At 38.0% G+C, this 21879-nt stretch overlaps 1 protein-coding gene across 15 annotated transcripts in view; it reads left to right on the top strand.

The window, feature by feature from the left end:
• The window catches only part of ADGRL3 (adhesion G protein-coupled receptor L3), a 3684852-nt gene that overhangs the window by 3270604 nt on the left and 392369 nt on the right, over positions 1-21879 (top strand). For all 15 annotated transcript variants that reach the window (XM_044060915.1, XM_044060918.1, XM_044060917.1 and 12 more), the window contains 3 exons: positions 2576-2698; positions 5609-5817; positions 6752-6928. In XM_044060915.1, the coding sequence (XP_043916850.1) occupies positions 2576-2698; positions 5609-5817; positions 6752-6928 (509 nt within the window). The remainder of the gene's footprint in view (positions 1-2575; positions 2699-5608; positions 5818-6751; positions 6929-21879) is intronic.

Raw genomic sequence — 21879 nt, 5'->3', positions numbered from 1 at the left:
TCTTTCATGTTGACAGGGTGTCCTTCAGAACCAATCCATCCTTTATGCCCAAGGTGGTATCCAGTGTGGCTCTTAATCAGTCCATTCATTTGCCAACCTTCTTTTCTAATCCACAGAACAAAGGGAAATGGATACTGCATTCCTTAGATGTGCACAGACAACTTAGATTCTACTTGGACAGGACTAAACCTCAAAGGAAATCTGAACAACTGCTGGTGGCATTTGCTGCAGGGGCAGAGGGGAAGGCTATTTCAAAGCAAACCATTTCCAAATGGATAGGCCATTGCATTCATTTTTGCTATAAGCACCATGGAAAATCTATCCCACAGGGGATCAGACCTCACTCCACCAGGGCTGCATCTACCTCTACAACCTTTCTCAAAGGAGTCCCTACCAGGGACATCCTAGAAGTTGCTGCCTGGGGTTCTGTACATACTTTCACCAAGCATTATATTTGCCAATTTTCTCTAAATCCAGAGTTGGCTTTGCCACTGCAGTCTTGCAGGGCCTTATAACTGGTTCTAATGCTACCTAAATTCCTCCTCCCAACCATATCTTTGGGAATCTACCCAAATGTAATGACTGCAACAGTGAAACACAAAGAACATAGTACAGTTGTGTGCACTTACTATAAATGTAGATGTTCGAGTGTATTCACAGTTGCAGTCCTGGTTACCCTCCCTCCAGCCCCCTAACTTCTTTTGGCTATACCTCTAATTTCCTTTACTATGCTTAAAAGCTTTTTGGTGTATTTGCTTTTTTGTTGGAGGTATATCATTGTATTTTTATAGTTAATTGCTTCCCATTAGGGGGGCACCTGACATCTGGGGCAAGAAAAACTGATGTAATGGCGTCGGCTGCATGTTTTATACCCCTGACAACCTGACGTCATGGAAGAAGGGACAGCAACTGATGCAGGACCCAAGACTTTGTTAATCAGGCCGACTGAGGGCTACCTGCAAGCAGATACCCCAAATGTAATGACTGCAACAGTGAATACACTGGAACATCTGCATTTACGGTAAGTGTACACAACTGCACTTTCTTTGTCTAGGGCTCCATTTCACCCAAGGCCGTTCTCCTTGTCTATTTGTGTTACCTTGTAGGTCAGTTGCTTGTTTTTTGCTTTTTCTATACAATGAAAAAAAAAATTAAGCACTGACTGTGAACTGCAGATCATGTGTATCTAGTATAGATTAAAGCACACTGACTATAGGAACACTTAAGTGGTACCACCGGATGGAAGAAAATACTGATGGGACCAAAGGATGCAGTAAGCCGTTTTAGCCTAAAACACCTATTTCTTCATCTAAACTAAAAAATGTGCATGTGCAACATTCCGAAGGTCTTTTGTGATCACCTTTTCATTGTAATATTTAATGTTTTTCATTAGGTATGTAGGTATGTCTACAAATGACAATAAATAAATAAATAAATGTGCAACTATACACAATACTTTATTTTAATCATTCATCTCCAGCAAATGATTTATCCATTATTTTTTTTTAGGTCATCAGTGAGTTTGATTAAGTGCATTTATAGAGTTGCTGAAATATATTGGGTCCTAATATTTTTTTCCTTTTCAGGTATTATCAAGCATTTATTAGATCATAAATGCTGTGAAGTAGGACTGGACTGAATCTGTGATTTAGTGGTTAGGACTGGACTGAATCTGTGATTTAGTGCTTAGGACTGGACTGAATCTGTGATTTAGTGCTTAGGACTGGACTGAATCTGTGATTTAGTGCTTTTCCAGAGCCTGGAATTTAAGTGTGTATGTTGGTTTTTGTGCAGTGCACTTTTTACATTCTGTTTTTATTGATTAATTTGTAGGGAATGAGAATTTGTCTCCTTCAGTCAGCATATCTGGCATTATGCGTTAGACAAGGTTCCTTCTAAAGCTAACAGAACTGTAGCTCTGCAGTTTCTCTTGTGTAGGAACTTTTCTTTATTGCATCCCACCTTTCTCCTAGCCCTGCATACCTATATGTACATAGTTTACTTCCTACTTCCTTACTAATTTCACGTTTATTACACCTGGTACAAATGGATTACCTAACTAAAGAAGGAAGGGCTTCTTGTTAGGTTTAATACTGTCATGACTGCATGGCTGCAAAATTCAGCCAGAGAATAGCATGCATCCCTGTTGTTTGTATCTATCTCATGTACCTTCTAGGTATTAAAATGTTATTTTGACCTGCTTGACAGCGCTGCTGTATACATTTCTTTGCTATACTAAGCTGCCATTATTATGTTATATAGTTCTCTTAACAGTCTGTTTTCATCTGCACTATTAAACCTGTGTTCAGCCTTTTATGTATGTCAGTTCTATTACTTGCCCAGTGTGCTTGTTTTTGGCTGTGTTTAGGTAAGCCTATGTGCCAATGCAATAAATAAATAGACATGTAAATTCTGCTGTGCAAAGCTGGCTAGCAGAAGGGAATTGTTTGCAGACTCCTTAAAAGCTACATTTTCTGAGTGAAGTACATTTATGGTGCTATTTTTACAATGCTTCTTCAAGTTTCCACCATTTTGAAGGATGTACTCACATTTTGATTCCATTTTTCTGCTGCAGAATTGGAAGTTGCAAGACTGAGCACTGACGTGAATTTGGAAGATCTGAAGTTTCCGGAGAATGGTGGCCACACTGCTAGCATCCAGCTGTCAGCAAACACATTGAAACAAAATGGTCGCAATGGCAAGTTCTTTTCATTATTTATGAAGACAAATCATGCCTTTACTTTTTTCACTGTAATTTAATATGAAATGAAAAGGATTTATGATGTAACACTGCACAATCTGTGCCTTTGTTATAAGATGGCAAGGGAAACTCAGTTTCAAAAATTCATGTGCATGCATTATACAAGAATTAAACTGAGGCATCCAAATGCTTATTCCATCAGGCTTACTTTGGAGAAACATTTTGTGGATTCTGAAATGTATTTCTATAGTTGGACTTGATGTATGTTCCTTAATGAGCTGTGCCTTTTTATCATTACTCTGTTCAACCTTTCTTGGAATGGTATCAAATACTGTATTTCTGAATAATAAATATGGTATCCAGGACAACATTTTCATTTTTTGTGCTACCCACCTCAGACCACTACTATGCAATAAGAAATAAGTAGGCACCTATAACAACAAGCCATGTCCTCCACAGAAGGAAAAACTGTCTTTGTTTAACTTGCTTGTTCTGATTTTCCATTTTGTCATGTCCATCAGCCTTTGCTTTCCTTTCAGACTTCACTCCATTTGCTGAACTCCTACCCTGTCAGTTATATTTTGTATGTTGTATGATGGTTTAATTTTTTTAAGTTTTATTTTAGAGACCAGAACATACCAAGGCTTTTGTCACTGATGTAGTTTCAGTGCTACAGTGTTGAGCCTGGGCTTCAGGCCTCATCAGAGACATTATATGAGCTGTGATGCTACCTGCTTTGGTTTGTATTCCTGATCCTGAAAGAACTGATCCACTAGATTCTTAAACACTGTAAATATGCTTGAAGTTCTGATCCTAACTTAATCCTTGTTTCATGCTCTTGCTAACCATATCTGGAGTTTATATTCCAGAGTGCTTGTCTGGGCTTAGTAATGGCACTGAATCACACACAACACGGTGTTCAGTTTACAAGTTATGCCTTCCCATTTGTACAATAAAGGAATGTGGATCATAGGTTTGATTATTTCTGGAATATTTCTATATCATTTGCTTTATAGTATGTGACTGTTAGTAGTCAGTGACCTGGTTTAGTGAACAATTCTACAACACACAATGAGCATTGTGTCTTCTCTTTTATGACATAAGATATAATACATTCCTGCATGATAACTAGGACATAACTAGCCACAGTTTTGTGAACACACACATTAATATACAGGAAAAGTTAGGTGGTAAAATTTCTCCCAAGAACATATTTTGCATTACATATATTCATTACAGTTAACTGTGTAATAAAGTTGTTTGTATTAATAAATGACACAGAAGCATGAGACAGGAGTGGGGGAAAATGTCTCCAGTTCATAACATCACCCTGGAACTTTTCTTTAGCTATCAAAGTTTCAGTTTGCAATTTGCATAGCATGGAAAGTAAAAGTCGTATAAACTTCTACTGTCCTTCCGTGACTATGCTGTGTTAGTCTCTATCACATATTGCCTTTACCCATAGACTCTGTCCTTGCTTCTTTGGCACTGCATGTCAGGATACTGAGGGCTGTGGGGTGGTTTACCTTGTAATTCCTGCGACCTATATCAGCGTCCGTGCATTGCTTCATAACAGCCATGCGCAGTGCCCATTCTAATACTCAGCTGTCTAAGGTAGCTGCAGGTCCAACATCATATTTACAGTCATACTTCACACCAAGGGTGCAGCCAGAAAATTCCATTTTATATCGACAAACTCTTTTTACTGCCTTCCAACCAACCTGGCATTTAAAAAATGGGCACATTTCAAAATGTTGCCCCCCCAGCAGTTAATAAATGTACACTTTGTTTTCAGTGGTTCCCTCTAAAACTATTAAAGATACTATTTTTAGATTAGCAATCCTGTCTGTAAGCAAGTTATGTACCTGTTGTTAGAAGCATTACTTTAGACAACTGCAGACATAATATAGCCAGGAAAAAGCTACAGTATTTCCGAGTGATGCAAAAAAAAAAAATGAACAGAGTACAAATAATATCCCTAGCTGTATCCTTGCTTCACAGGCTTCAGTATCTCCCACCTCTGCCAGAGTTGATTCTGCAGCAGAGTTCCCACTAACCCCTCCCACCAGGATGAGATCACCAGCCCACTTCTGCCAGATTCCGGAGAAGGAATAAGGGGAACTTCTGGTTTGAGGTCATGAAATGGGATGCATTCCTCTCCCTCCTGCAGCTATCCATTGTCACCTGGACCAGTGCATGATGGTGCTGGCCAATTCCACTGGTTGCCTGAAAATAAGATATAACACTATATGTATATGTGTATCTTACTATACTTGCATACATACATATGTGTACATGCATGTGTGTGCATGAACTTATATTCACATGTGTATATAGTAATATTAACTGTTTCAGTGATAATTCTGGTCTTGAATTACCGCGACTTACTCTGAACTTTCTACATTATGAATGCAATAATAGTTTTCATGTATTTCATGACAGCATTTAATACCAATCTTTTACATGGACATTGCAGTGGAAACTGCCATAAGCTAAACAAACTTGATAGGAATTTACTCCAGCAGTAAACAGATACTTTTTTTTAAAATATAAGACAGTCAAGTACAAGACACTGTCACAAATAAGTGCTGTGATTTAAATACTGTTATGAGGTACATTTGAATGACTAAGTATATGAGAGGGTAACCTGCTAATTTATAAATGTGGAATGCCTTGTTTTATTTATGCATATTTAACATTTTGTTACTGATACATTTCCTAGGCATAGAGTTATATTAGGAGTTAACACATCTTGCAGTATATTTTTTAGAAGATTACTCAGATGCATTATAAGATATACGATTTCTTCAGTTACTCTCACGTTCACTTCACATTACTGTGTCCTGCATTGCTGTACAACCATGTGTGATTTCTGACATAACGTTTCTCGTTTGTAAAACATTTCAGGTGAGATACGAGTGGCGTTTGTCCTGTACAAAAACCTGGGTTCATATTTGTCTACTGAAAATGCCAGCGTAAAACTGGGCAGTGAGGCCATGTCTACAAACCACTCTGTCATTGTCAATTCTGCCATCATTACTGCAGCCATCAACAAAGAGTACAGCACTAAAGTCTATTTGGCCGACCCAGTCATTTTTACCATCAAACATATTAAGGTGAGAATTCTGCAAGGAATGCCATTTTCTAATTACTTCATTAAAACTGCCTAAAGCATATGAGAAAGACAGTGGGTCAGCCAATAAGAGACCAGGAGTGTCACAACTACGGAAGCCTGCATTTAAGTTTGATAGTGCTTTTGCTTCACTTTTTTCTATGGAAATGATTCATAACCATAGCGAAAAAGGACACATTAATTTTGTCCATTAATTAGCAGTTCCATTTTTGTTAAATAATTTTGCAATCCTTTAATATTTCTTTTCACTCCATGTCCTTTAAATTGTTTACTGCTGAAACAGTTAGTCTGCGCAAATTTGTATTTGTAACTTAAAAATGTTGATGGCTTTGATGTGGTGGGGGTTGGTTGGGGGCTTAGTTTTCTTTCTTTTTATATTTGGAAGGTTAATACTACAGACACAGTGAACTGGGGATGATCAGTGGTAGAAAGTTTAGTTACATTTTGTTGATTTTTGGAATCTGTTGCCTCTGCATGATTTCGCCTAACATACTGACACTGAATAAATACGTATATGTAATGTAGTCATCCATGTATGGTGCTTGGTTTCCTTTAAAAGTGAGGTACTGGGTTAGTGTATTCTCAGTTACAAGAGTCAAGTTCTTTAGTTACTGAAACATTTGATTGCAAACAAAAATTACATTTCCATTTCCTTAGAATGCAAATTAAGCACTTGACTATTAACGAGTTAGTTTAAACCTGGGCTAAGAATTAATCAAAAACAAAGAGCTAATTAAGCATTATCGGGAGATTCTGTGGTAATTGCTGTGATTCCTTCTTAGAATGCTTGACAAGTTTTTTACAGATTGCCTGTAGCCTTAAAAGATACAGAAATAACAAGAAAGAGACAGCATGCATCACTTTTGGCAAGAAGATATGCTGACTTTTTTAACTTTAAAAAAAATTCTTTTCTCTAGCAATCTGAAGATAATTTCAATCCTAACTGCTCATTTTGGAGTTATTCAAAACGGACAATGACAGGATATTGGTCCACTCAAGGTTGCCGATTGCTTACAACAAACAAGACTCACACTACATGCTCTTGTAATCACTTGACCAACTTTGCAGTACTGATGGCACATGTCGAAGTCCAGGTAGGAAGACAGCCAATAGATTTTTTTTTCTGCTGCTTTTCCATGCCAGTTGTTTTATGAGTAGCCCATCCCCCCACTTTTTATCCATTTATATGTTAACCATAACAGTACCACAGGTATGATGTGTGGAGTTCAGACAGTGAGGATGAATTACTTTTCCCACTAAGATTTTTTTTGTCTTGTTATTCACACAAGGAGTTTTGCTTGTTTGGAAGAGTTAACCATAGGGCTTGAACTGTAACTCCAGCAGGTTTAATTCTTAGTGAGCCTTTGTTTGCTGAGCAGTGTTAGAAATTCTTGAACCCTTTGTGTCTGTTATTGATGCCCCACTGAATCTACCCAACAATGTCAGACACTGGAGTGTTGTTCATCCATTATGAGAAGTAGTTGGCTGTTGCTATACAATTCATTACATTTAGACTTCTAAAATGTCATTTTACAGATCATTGGATGCAAAATCTATCTATCCTTCCACCCATCCACTGCTGAAGTGACACCCCAACCCCACGTGCAAGGGAAAAGGAATTTTGGATGGATGGATGGATGGATTTTATATGCAATGGTATTAATTGTTAGAGAATTGTGTATTTGTCAATGAATACCCCAGAACCATGCATTTTTGTTGTATATACTTTCCCTGAATGTTTTATTTTATGAAGAAAATTTGACCAGACGGTAAACAGCACTCCTTTCTATAATAAATCACTGAAATTTAATGTAGGGTTGCAACCTTTTCAAATGCCCATAGTTGGACATGTTCTATAGAAATGTCAGATTTTCCAGGACAAAACATACCTACAGCCATGCATAGTACAGAACTTTACTTTTTTGCACAAATAAAAGCTTATTCTAGTAACATTTGAATTGCTTATGCTACTTCACATAACATATAAAAGTTTCATATATAAAATAACTGTTTTATGCAACTATTAAAGAAACTTAGGATATCATTTTGTCCTGTAATCTCAGGACATTTGCTATGTCTTGATTATTTTTGCAGGACACAACTGCCTAAAGAATGACTGTCCCTCGCAAAGTGGGACAGATGGTAACCCTAATTTAATGTGATCACTTTCGTCCACTTACAATAAAGGAACTTTATCAGACAATTTGTTAAAATGCTTAACAGTTTAAATAGTCTTACACAATCAATTGACATCATGGCCCCTCCCATATATAATTCAAATTGCAACTATAAAATATGAACTTTAAAGTTAGATTTCATTTTAAGAATAAATATAAATTCATATATTCATATATAAAATGTACATATATAAAGTTAATGATGTAATGTAATCAATAAAAATTATCTCAGTAAAGATTTCAACTTTAAGACACATTTAAGTGAGCAACAGTCATTAAGCCCTGGATAAGCAAATGCATTTGTTTTTAATTGCCGTAGCAACTCCCTCTGTTCAGGTTTTAAAGCCCAAGGGCCCCCTCTAGGGTTGACCTCCATTTTTTCAATAACCATAAAATGAAAAGAATGGTCAGCATATTCCAAAATATGTTTTGCTAGTGCATTGTTTTTATCCTGCCTCACCATACTGTAATGATGTTCATAAATTCTTTGTTTGAATGGCCTTTCCGACTTCCCTATATAGAATGCGGGGCATAGTTTTAAAATCGCCACTGATTCTAAGGGCAAGTATTCTATAGCTATGTCAGAAATCTCAATGGCAACACCCAGATCTTCTCTGAGTTACAGCGCAACGGCATGAAAATTACAGAACCAACTGATATTGCCAACATCCTGGCAGATTGGTTCAGTGTTAACTTTACCCCCCTCTCACCCACTAAAGGGCCCATATCTACACACCTATTACCCCCTTTGTATTACAGTCATATTTTCCTGTCAAAGTATGTTTTATTTTTCCTATAGAGAAAGAGAAGGCTACAAGGATATGTTTACAGTGGGGGCATCTGCCACATTTTCTCATTCTTTTATTGGGAATATAAGGTTTAATGTTCTTATTCAATAAAGCTTTTAGATTGGGTTTTACGTTACATTACGTCATTGATTGTGTAAGACTGTTTAAACTGTTAAGCATTTTAATAAATTGTCTGATGAAGTTCCTTCATTGTAAGTGGATGAAAGCACTCACATAAAATTTCAATGTTTTATTATAGAAAGGAGTGGTGTTTATCTTCTGGTCAATTTTCTTCTTGGAGTCTTCACTCTTGTTATATTTTATGAGCCAGTGTAAGACATCTGTGTTTTCAGCCTGTGTAATTAATGTTGCATACTTGTGTTTTGAATGAGATTAGTTACTCAGTGTATGTTTGCATCTGAGAAGGCTACAATTTAGAGATCCCTTAGATGACCCTTCCACGTTTATTAGATTTTCTCATAGGATTTCCTTTGTGATGTAATGAGGTATTGTACTGGACAGCAGCTTTATTCCTGACAAGGTTAAAAAATGGATACCCATTCTGAATAAAGTAAGATTAATTCAGTAGATGACTCTTATCTGCATTACTTCTTGGAAGGTACTCACCAGTTTAGTCATTGCTGGACCCCGTTAGGATTAGGCACATTATGGTTAGTCACTAGACATTCACTGTTTTTATTTATCTATTTTATCTTGATAAATCTGAAAGATTCATCTGGGCAGAAGCCACTTACAGTGGAAATCTGAGGAGATTAGCTCCACAAATGGCATGTTCTTTCATAATAAAAGCATTTGAAAATATATCAGAATATTTCAGAGTAAACATTTGTTTCAGATTATAGGCAGTAAAAAATGGTTCTAATCTCAAATGTTGTGACCTTGTGTAGCACGGTTCACATTAAGGCATGATACACACAGGATAGTTACTGTTAGATATGATACACAAGGCAAAAATAAGAATATAGCCTTCACTTTTTCATCACCATATGAGTCTTAAAGCTGTTCATAGCACCAGATGGAGTGTATGGATATAATAATATTTTGAGGCATCATCCACAAGAATAATGTTGTATTTGTATTGGGAACTGACTTGGCAGGGGACATGATGTCACAGTGGTAGGAGAAATGTGGGTCCTAGTAGAAGTGAGATGTAAGGGTCAGACATTGTCCTGTTGCTATACAGAGTTTGCATTGTGAGAGAAACTAGCCATTGGAGGTCCTTTCAGTGTCCAAACAGGGTGAATTATTGTAGGTTCTGATTGCCTCGAGGAAGGTCTGTCATCGAGTAGTCCCAGAAATTCCATCATTGGCAATTATAGTGTTCTTTTATGACATATGTCCTCTCATTACACTTTGCTATGTTCTGTGAAGGTTTCTGCTATACCATTAATGCCAAATGTGTGTTATAGGACTCCAGCTAAGTATGATCCTTTCCTTCTGGTTTCTCTGGATTATGCTTTACGCTGTAGCATTTTCAGGAAAGCAGTATTGCTGTTACTCCCATTTAAACAATTTCACTGTTCAGAGCACGTTTCCAAAAGACTACTTGTTTCTTAAACACAATGTGCTAATCTGTGTAGTGCGGGTCCCAAACATCAGTTTTATTTTCATAATCTCTGGTATCAAACCAGTGGGCTGAAACCCATTGCAGCAGTTTTCTGGTCAGGATATTCTATGGGCAGAGTTCCCAGTCTTTAATATAATGAAGAGCAGCTTACTGTGCTTTTGCCATGGTGTTGCTTGCAAAGCCCGTAAAAGGCAACAAATAAGCATGCCTCTCAGCTGTCCAGATTTTTGCAGAATGTCCAGATTTTTGCCAAATATTTTTTGTCTGTTCCTCATAAAATTTGCAGTTTTCTTACAAATCACTGAGGATTGAAGTCACTAAATAATGACACACATTTCAGTTTTATAATTCATATGCTTCAGAAAATATGTGCTGACACAAATCCTGTCTTTCTAGCAACTTTCTAAGTTTATAAGAACAATATTTAAAATCTGTCCATATTTTTGAGCCTTTGTTCCTCCACTATTTTAGGCTTTGTCCAGATTTCTTGTGCTAAGAGGTTGAGAGGTATGCAAATTATTAACTGTAACATTGATACTGAAAAGTGTTTTGATTGTTGTTTCTTTAACTACCTTGCAAGTTATTGGCAGGGCCACAGAATTTTTCTGATCTTTATTATGTGTATATTTAGTATATTCAGCAGTAAATTTGTAAATTAGCAGCACTGTCAGTTTTATTATGTTGGTGAGGTTATCTTTCTACAAAGCATGGAAAAGACTAGTGATGTCTTCCTTATACGCATTTTATTTTGAAGTATATGTTCTTGTACTAAGCTAGAAAAGTTAACTTGTCTTCTACAGGGAGAATAGGTTATTTACAAGATGGCCAGTTGTGTAATACAGGGTAGGCCAAAGCAACATCCTCATGAACAAAGTTTCTGTGAAGAAGAATTCCCTCTACCTAACTTGTAGCAACATTAGAATTGTAATATTAAAGAAGGGGTGCAGGGGGTGCAGGGGACCCCCCCCCCGCAAATAAACTTGTGTTAGATTTCAAAAACTTGCTCACTAATTTTACAGTTATGTAACTTAAGACTCCTTTGTGTTTAATTCACTTGCAGCATGCCTCTCAGGCAAACTTGGTTTACTACATGACATACGGACAGTAGAGATCCATACAGGGGTATAGCTATGGGTGTGCTGTATATGTCATTGTCTATACTTTTTAAAATTAATGTATTAATTTTGTATAAATAGAAGTAGTCAATCTGAATTAAAAAAGCATATTTATAACACTCCTTTCACATTTAAATGCCTGGTTGGCTAAATGCGCTTTTGCTTAGGCCTGTTATTTAAGGAGTTTTTTTTTCCCAGAAGGGGCCCAACTTTTGAAGGAGGGGGTTCTACCTTCTGGAAGCTGGTGTATAATTCCAAACATTTTGGCTCTGCCTTTAATTTAGTGAGCATGTTCTCACAAAATAAGGATGCATATTTAGACACTGTCTGCTTCTTAACCCCTTTGCTGTATTTACTACTGATGTTGTTAAGGTCTGCTGAAATGGTAAGCACAGTCCCAGGCCAACCCTTACTAAAACAGCTGTTCATGTGTTATGGCCTGTAAAACGTAAAGTCCCACCTCGGAAAATGTTAATCCCTGTGAATGAAATGGTGCACAGAAATTGTTGTGTCTGCCTCACAGCTCACAGATCTGGGATCCAAGTCTCCCTGTGTTACCTTCTGTGTGGAGTTTGCATGTTGCTGAGTCAGCATCAGTTTTCTTCAGGTACTGCAGCTTTCATCTGCATCCCAAAACATGATGATTAAGTGGCTACTTTAAATTGTCATATACATACATATAGTTATATATATATATATATATATATATATATATATATATATATATGTGTGTGTGTGTGTGTAGTTTTTATATGTATGTGTATATATATATATATATATATATATATGTGTGTGTGTGTGTGTCTATGTTGTGTGTGTGTGTGTGTGTGTGTGTGTGTGTGTGTGTGTGTCTATGTGTGTGTGTGTGTGTGTGTGTGTGTGTCTATGTTGTGTGTGTGTGTGTGTGTGTGTGTAAGTATATGCAGTGTCCCTTATTTTTTCAGTCAGGATTATGGCTGAAAATGATCTACAAAAGATCAGTTTGCTTTATTAAACAAAGCGAATTTTAGCACATTTCTTCTAACAATACAGGATGATAGATAATCATCCTAAAAGGCTGTTGATTATTCATTTTGGCTATATTGCAAGACGTAATCAGCGGGACGTAATCAGCGGAAGTCAGCAAATTCCTAAAATAACAGTGAAACTGCCATGTAACATGACTAACCTTGTCCTGGCCTGCTAGTCTTCTTTGATAGGCCTTTATTGTCATACTAAAAACTAGTGGTAAAATGAAAGATAATACAACTGTGCTCTTTGCAGTTTTTTTCCTTGCAGACATTTCTAATAAAGATGTTAAAGCAATAGTCGTTTAAAAATGATGGCCTGAAGTCAGAATTACATCAATGCTTACTCTTAGCTATATTGGATGCTGCTTGTGAAGGGAAGAATTTATACTTCACAGAGATTAGACTAAACATTCCTGAGAGCAGAGATTAAAGAAGGATATTCTGCTTATTAACAATCAGTACAATGCATTTCTGAGAAGGACTTTTTAATTACTTGACTTAAACTGATAACATCATTATCAACTGCTGAATTCCTACTTTTGAATACTTTTTTTGCAGTGCAGATTTCAGTACCTTTGCCCTTTTGTTGGTTAATCTGAGGTATCACTAAGCTGCTTTTAGGAGTGTCTAGCTTGCTTGAGATGCCGAGTTTAACGATGCTGCTGTCCTCTTCTTACTCCTGTCTGCCACAGCTCCAAAACAGAGCCTTGCCTGCTTTGGAATTTTGCTTTGTGAAGTGAAAAGGGTCAGTGAGAGACTGACCCCCTGTCATCTGCAGTATGCATTAAGCATCATAACATGCAAACATGCCTCTCTAGTAATGACAGCGGAAGTCAGCCGTAGCCCTGGAGATTGTTGCTTGGCAACCAGCAGAAAGTTAGCTACCGGGGAATGAAACTAAATGAAGCAGAATTTTGTAAAGCAGGAAAAAAATGATGCTCAGTGATTAGTTATTAGTTGCATTATGAAATTCATTTTCTACATTTAGTTTGTTAGGTAATTTTTCTTAAAAATGTAAGTAGTTTTTGTTATAGAAAATAATTTTGGAATTATAAGTATTGCACATCTACAATCCTTAATGTGTTCAGTATAGGAATGCCATCTGTAGAATCAGTGGGGGGTCAACTGTCAGAAGAGATGGTAACTGGAAACTAGAGGAGAAGGCCAGGGTAGTAGGTCTAGATGACCAAATGTATAGCTAGAAATGTGGCCAGGAGGGCAGAGACAGAAACATGGGTGAAACAACTAACTGTGTTCCAAGTGAGTACAATATATTCTGTGTATGTAGTAGCGAATAGAATAAGATGAGGTGATATGGTAAGTCTGTAAGTATAAATGTGGCTTAAGTAAAATAATGGTAAAGACCAGGAAAAAATATTGGCAGCTGTTTCTGTTCTGTATTCAAAGGGGTGTGGTGGGATGTGCATGGGGCTGGACAGAAAACTGGATAGGGGAGTCACAAACTGTTATGCAGAGATGTTACTCATTTTATAGAACTGAGTATAAACAAAGTAATGCGACATAATGACCAGTTCCATAAGAAGCTTACAGAGAAGAGAACTGGTACTTCCGCTGAGCATGTTAATGAATGTGGACGTGTCCGTAGAGAAATGGGGGTGTTTTGAATTGTTGTGAACCACAGTAGTAGTAGATTGGAAAAGGAGAGAAATCTAGCAACTACTAGCAACTGTACCTTGGAAAGTTTGATTTGGTTGTGTGGAGATATACAAGATTGCCTCCAAACGAAAGGGCAATAGAGAACTTTCATTTTTAGGCAGCATAGACTGATGTCAGAAGGTTAATATCACACAACTTATGTGACTTCAGCTTCTATTATGGCACTTTATCATGAAGCACTTCACAAAACAAATGAAACTCAAAGAAGCAGGTGTTAAAAAATATGAAAAAGGGATATTTACTAAATAAAATAATATACAAATTTAAATATGCAAATGTCAAAATAATAGTAAAACTAAATAGAAATACAAATATGCAGACTAATCAAATAAATGTATTAACTTAGCAGACTAGTCTGTAGAAATAGTAAATACAGCTTGCCTTAAACTGTGTAATGTACTATTATCTAATATGTTGTCATGCACAAAACATAATCTTAACATGTTTTTGCATAGGATGTGGTTGGGGGTTGTATCTGTTTAACTGACTAGAAGCACACTGATTTGTACTTTACTGACATCACATTAATATATTTCATTAATTCCTCTTTTCTTAGGTTCATAGATTACTACTAGGCTAATTACCCATGTGGGCAATCTTAAGCCTAGCCATTTACCCAAAGTGAGAATCAAACCCTGCATTTTGTGTCTGTAAGGTAAACACCTTAAGCATTATGCCAACCTTTCACCCTCTCTTCTGTGGCTATGTGAGCTTACTTATAGCCTCTTAATGCCTTATTTATTCTTCCTAGATACAGAAACTGGGTGATAAGATTCCCAATGATAAGCTTTTTTTTATTTTCATTTTTGTTGTGTCATACTGAATAACCTCCATCCCCATGTATAAGCATTGGATGCCTTCAGACTGTTGCTGTATTCATGTATGTTCTCATGTGTGGTAAATACCAGAGTACTGCTCTAGTGCTTGGGTTGTGTGCTTGGAATCTCCAGGTTCCCCAGGGAGTTATTGCAGCAATGCAATGCAATGCAGTGTAGTGTTCCTGATCCGAGTATTTGAAAGTGGACAAGCTGCTCACACATTTTGCCTTTGGCAGTTGTTCAATACATAGACCATAGCTGTACATAAGACCTCAGTGGTGAAACTGATGGATTCTATGCTATTTTCTGGCTGTCATCAGATTTCGTTTTTATTTATGTCTTGCATTGTGGGATACACAAGTCTGTTGTTAAAGTTGCCAGGTGTGCATAGCAAAGCCTGTTGCATATGAGAACATTGAGAAGTGACTATAAGGCAGTTTGTTTTGCCTGCTAATTCATTCACTGCTTACTGAGTCACAGAATTACAGGTTTTAAGAAATGGTGCTGAATCATTGTGATGGAAGGTATGGCAACCTCAAAGGTCATTTCATAGAACTCTGATGTTTAATGGGTTCAGAGGAGATTACTAGGCTAACAGCTTGAGTCCTTACAAGCCTAGCCAATGTAACCTGATTTTACCCAATATATATGGCCCCTAGGGGCTAGAAGATGGCATGGGTCTGTGCCTGTGCCTTGAATATCTTACAGATTGACCCTTTCTGTAAGGGACATAGGCACTACCCAGGTGCAAATTTGCAGTTTCCCATCCATTGATCCAAATTGCATTTGAAGAGAGGCATGGAAGAGCTGTGCTTAACGTGAATATGAAGCCTGTTCCAAAGAAGGGGCAGTCTCTGAGACACATGCCAGTCTCTCCGGCAGGTTTTATTTGAGTTGCTGACTAAGCTTAGATCCCTAGACTGGGTGGCCCTCATGCTGTTTGACTTACGGATGTTTTGCAGCTTCCATCAGGGCTGGATTTATGAGTGCCTTGTACGTCAGGCATAAGTCACCCCTTAATAGTTGGTAGGAGATAGAGAATAGGGATAGAGCTTTTAGTGCACTCGCATAGGATATGTTATTTACACCCTGCATTTCTTTGCAGGAACCTCTGAGGTTGCTCCAGCTGCTATAAGTGCCAAGTCAAGTACATGCCAAAAGCCACTTTGTACTCATTTATTGGTCTAATGAGGGCTGAGTACAGCAGGACTATAATTTCCTTGAATCTGGATGTCATACCCTTACTTATAATTTGTGCCACATAGAAGGATTTCCTCACCACTGTGGACACATGGTGGTCAAAGTTCAGGCATGTGCTGAGATCTCTCACCTTTGAGTCTACTCTTACAGGTGTGCTATTATTGTTGCAATTTGCAAGAGTATTTGACTTCCCAAAGTGTATGGTAATGCATTTTTTTGCACTTAGTTTTAGGACATGATTCTGGCTCCAATCATTTGTCTGAACTAGATCCTCTTGAAGGATATCAACATCGTTGGGGGATTCATTGATTGCCCCAGCTTGTAGCCATCAGCAAACCAAAGGCCTTCCACATTAGTTTTGACTTCAGAGAAGGATATTCCAAAAAGCGGTGGTCTGTCCCAGCACTGAGCACACCATTAGTAACTGGCCTCTTGCTGGATCTGGATTCACCCACTTTAATTACGTGTCCTGTCCATGTGCCAATTGGCTATTTATCTGTTGACATAAAAATGTATGCCTAGTTTTGTGAGTTTATTTACAGTACCTGAGCAGGGAAGTGTGTCAAATGCCTTGGCCAGGTCAAGGTAGGCTGCATGTACTGTTTTACCCTTATCCGTGGCCTTAGTGACTTTTTCAAAGAAATCCATCAGAAATCCATTAGATTCAGTAGGCATGACCTGCCATTGTCAAAGCCAAATTTCGTTGGGTGCAGTGTTTGGAGGTTTCCTATGTCATTATTTCAGGTCCATGATTATTCTTTCAATGGCTTTACATGTAATCATAATCAAACTTATGGGCCTGTAATTTTCCGGGTCAGTATATAGTCACCCTTTATGCAGAGGGATGATTGTTACTGCCCTTCACTCTATTGGGGCAAAGCTGTTCTGGAGGCTGTGGTTAAGCAGAGATCCTAATGTGGCTGATAAGTCCTGATTTAAGTTGTTTAAGAGGCATCCTAGTATATGGTCAGGCCCCACTGAAGCCATGTTTTTAGCTTTAGAGAGAACAGTGGCAACTTGTTCTTTGGTGATAATTGGTGCTGGAGTGGTGGAGGGTATTTCTTGGAGAGAACTGGGGGCTGATTGATAGTAGTTTCAGTTGTTTCATTCCTGCAGTGGAAGTGTAGCTCTCTGTTGATAGTGTTAAGATTGTTGGTAAAACAGAGAGCTGAAAGCACAAACAAATGACAAGGAACTTGGTGAATGCAAATGTGACCCAGAATGTAACACTTCTCAGTCAGTCTGAAAACGTGTACGTTATTCTCCAGAATATGTAGGAATCAGACAGTGTGTTTAGTGCTCCAATTAGCCACAAAGTAGGGAGTAGGTCTGAAGGCTGGACTATCCAATGACCTAAAGGTGATGACTGGTCATGTGATATGGGCATAGGGCTTCTGCTTGTACCACTAGTGAGCTTAGATTGAACAGTTACTGAACTATGTGAGGGCCACCTGGGGGTGATTGGCATTGGTCAGTCTGCCTCCTTCAGGTAATAAAAAAAGAGATTCCTAACTACTTCAGCAACCCACCCCTAGTGGAGATTGGGAAAAAATAGTGGGTTTATTCAATGTGTGAGTGTGAGTGAAAGTACCTCACCTGTGCTGGAATGTGGCAGCCACTACCCAAGAAATTGTGGTACACTCATTCAGTGGATTAAGGAAAGATGAGTATTGCAGTAAGATGTCCCATACATCACAGTACAACTGTCACCAGGATGGCACCACTTAGCTTTCTCCCCACTCAGTTTTTTATTCATAAAAATTCATTTTTTAGAGTATTTGGAAGAAAGAAGTACTGACAGGATAGAGGCAGCTTAATCAAAGACATTTGTGTGCTTAGTCCTTTCATTTTACAGGAAGGTGGATCTGTTGCACTGGTGTACAGTGCAGTCCTTGCTGTGTGCTTCATTTATGCATGTAGGCCTGTTGTTTTGCAGGAAGGTGGACCTTTTGCACCAATGTGCAGTGCAGTCCTTGCCATGTGCTGTATTTGTGCATGTAGGCCTTTCATTTTTCTGGCATATTAACCATGAGCTTAAGTAATCCCACTGACACCACACCGTATGCAGCAGCATACAAAACCAGGTATAATACTTACCCTATTTCTATATAATTTATGTCTGCACTCCTTTCTTGCTCTTCTTTCTTTGAATTTTTATCTGACTGCTCTCTGCTCAGTATGCCTGTGCTGTAGCTGAGCAACCTGTGTTTAGGAACCAGCATTACCGAATAATTATGTTTTCACAGTACTGCAGGTGGAGAGAAGGAGAAGTCAGCAGGCAAACTACTAAACATTCATTCCATAGACTGAGTCGTTAGCTATATAACAATAACAACAACAATAATAATAATAATAATAATAATAAAAACAATAATAATAACAATACTAATTAACGATAGCATCTGATGAAGCTTGTCGTGTTTTTTATAGGATCAAATGCATCCTGCCTACATTTTGTATTTCTCAAGTATTTTTCCTGAAGGATAAAGGACTGTTTCAGCTACAGTAGAAAAATTAATAAAAGGTCAGTCAGACTCCACTAAGCACATCTGGAGCCCACAGAGCTGTGTTCCTTTTAAATAAACATTTTGTTTTTAGTAATGGTAAAGCACGTCAGGCATGAGTAGTACTGAAAAAGTATCTGCTGCTCTGCAGTGGTATGTTAGCATTATGATACCTGATTACACAGTGTTGTTATCATTAGCATATTTATTATTTTCCATTATTTTTACATTATGTTTTTACTTTTTTTTTGTAGATGTTTCACTGCCACTTAGTATACCAGTGTATTTCAATTTTTAGAATTTGGGGGTGAGTCTGGTTTGTGTGTGTCTGTGTCTGTGTGGTTATCCACACACGCGTGTGTGTATGTGTGTGTGTGTGTCTGTGTGAATGTGTGTGTTAGTAAGAAAAAGATTCCTGGACTTTAGTGAACAGACTTTACTGTTTATCTTTTTGCTGACTCCTGCCTTAATGAGCCTTAATGTCAGCAGGCCTCCCGGCACAGATGATGAGTCCTGTCTGCAGTGCTCAAGACCTGGGTTCTTGAATGGACACTGATGAGCGAAACACTGGTTAGCAAATCATAACTAGACTAGGTGCCTAGCAAGAAGCTAGGCTTGGGCTTGTACTGCTGTCCATATGAAATTTTGTGGGGACAGAGCTGCAGTGTAAGGAGTGGTGCCTTGCAGAGGTCTGTAGTTAAATGCAGCTTCCTGATGCTCTGAGTACTATCCCTACTTCCTCCATTGTGCAGTAATAACATTATCCCACCCCCCTAAAGATTTTACCCATGGTTGACAATCTTTGTTGCTCTCACTTTACATCAACTGAATTACCAGCCTTGTGAAGGACTACACTGTGCAATCATGATCTTCAGTGGTGGTGATGGGGAGTAAATTATAGTTTGGAGTTGCTCCCCTCTCCCAGGAGATGGACTGCGATTCACTTTGATACACAAGAATCCAAACAAGAGGAAAATGCAGGACAAATAACCATGTATATCTAAAGTGGAAAAAGAGGAGACTTAATGGAATGGTTGAGCAGTACCTTTGCTGTGGCTATTCACATATATGACTGGTGATATTTGCATCGATGCATATCACATCCGAGGTTCCTGACTAAAAACCTTTTATTAACAGACAGATCTAATGATCCATGTCCAAACTGTGTGTGTGTGTGTGTGTGTGTGTGTGTGTGTGTGTGTGTGTGTGTGTGTGTTGTATATGTGAAGAAAGTGGGGAAAATCCAACTCTGAACAGCAGAAGGATAACAGAACAGTACCATTTCAGACGTCAGGATTAAGAAACAGAAGTTCCTGTGTAACTGAAAAAAGTACAACAATGCATTTCATCTCTTCAGGATATCAATCAAAGCATAAGGAAATGTGTGGATGGATGATTTCAGTAGTTTTCTGATAACAAAACATTTTAGGGGAAGTTGCACTATGGCATGGGATGTTATGTGTTTAAAATTACAGTAACTAACACAAATATAGAGAGGGAGATAAAGTATGATTTGATTTTCTTTACAAGCGTTTTGTGGTAAGCATTGATCTTCATGCCTAGGGATAAACATAGTTTTCTTTCTGCAACCATGTAAATCACAAAGCACTTTTTTAAACATTTTTTATTGCCTTATTCAAAATTTATCATCAAGAAATGTGCATTGCAGGAATTTATGGCCCATTAAGATTCTTATTGAGACTGGAACTGGTAATAAAACTAGGTTTTGTGCTTTGGGATATAGTCTTTAGAAAATCTCTTGGGCTCTAGAATTTTTTATATTGTTCAGTTACCAGTGTAATTGGTGTAATATCTTCATGAAAGGCTTACAAGATGATTTGCATAAATACACTAGTGATCTGCATTAAAACAACAATAGAAATGAAAAATGCAACTCAAAGGCAATGTAGTAGATGCAAACATTTGGCATATCAAAGGGAGACAAATTCAGAACCGAAGAATGGTGAATCTGATATTTTTCTGTACATCCCCATACAGGTTAAGGTTTGTAGGCAGCTCCCAGCAGATTCATATCCCTCAGCAAATGTGCATTGATTATCAATTGATAGTGCGTCTCCTAATTACCTCATCCAGCAGGATGTTTAAACTGCAGCAATTAAACACTGAGATTTAGTAACCTGTGCAGACTCTAGCCTAGCTAAATGCACCATCATAATGATCTGTCTTCTAAGACAAGTGAATGGAACAAAACCATTATCAACTTACTCTGTGGTTGTTTAAAAATAGTCTTGTCTGTATATTTTCTACACATAACAGTTAAGCTGTGTTGTATTTGTTTAGTGAAAAAAAAAATAGGGGAAATTGCTATATCCTGTATGGTTTGTGGCTTAACACAGACTCTGCATACCTGGATATCAACTGCAGGTAAATAAATTAGGTAAAGGCTTGCCTGAGAACTGCAGTGCTAAGCCTTTGTGGTAGAGGTGAGTATATCATACCAAAACCTTAGCAATCTGTACAGCCAAAATACTGTCAGTGCTATGGTATTCTTAATTATGTATTTGCACAAACTTGCTTGCTCTAGCAAATTACAGCTCACCTGGATTTAGCCTCACTGCGTACCCTGTCAGCACCAGACTGGGAATGAGTATCTTCAATAGGGTTTTATAATCTCTGACATGGTCCCTCACCTGGGTGCCTCAGGGGGTGCTCCAAAGATAACTAGACCTAGTACTGCCCATGTGAGACACATGTGACAGTAATTTTTTTCGGTACACACTTGTGCAGGTTAACATTTGTAAGTAGCACCCAGCAGATTCATATCCCTCAGTAAATGTGTATTGTTTATTGCCTGAGTTTTTCAAATTTGATGCACATGCTGAAAGTGGTCATCCCCTGGAAACAGAAAATACAGCTTACTTGACTTTCTGGGAAAGCTGCATTATCTGGCCTCTGCATGAGAATATAAGTTATCAGTTGCTATAACGTGTGACTATTGATTGCAGACACACTGTTTGCTGACACCCACTGCACTGATGCTTGGGTGTTGACACACACACACACACACACACACACACACACACACACACACACACACACACACACACACACACACACACAAAATAAAACATTGTTTTTTAAAAGAAGGCAAACCGTTCAGGCCCACACAGCCAGAAAGCACTACCAAATTGTATTATTCTAAAGCCA

This window comes from Protopterus annectens, chromosome 2.part0 (assembly GCF_019279795.1).
Source record: "Protopterus annectens isolate FY-2018-M chromosome 2.part0, PAN1.0, whole genome shotgun sequence".
Classification (NCBI taxonomy): domain Eukaryota; kingdom Metazoa; phylum Chordata; order Ceratodontiformes; family Protopteridae; genus Protopterus; species Protopterus annectens.
The sequence above is the reverse complement of the archived record's forward strand: the minus strand, read 5'-3'. Positions and strand labels throughout refer to the sequence as shown.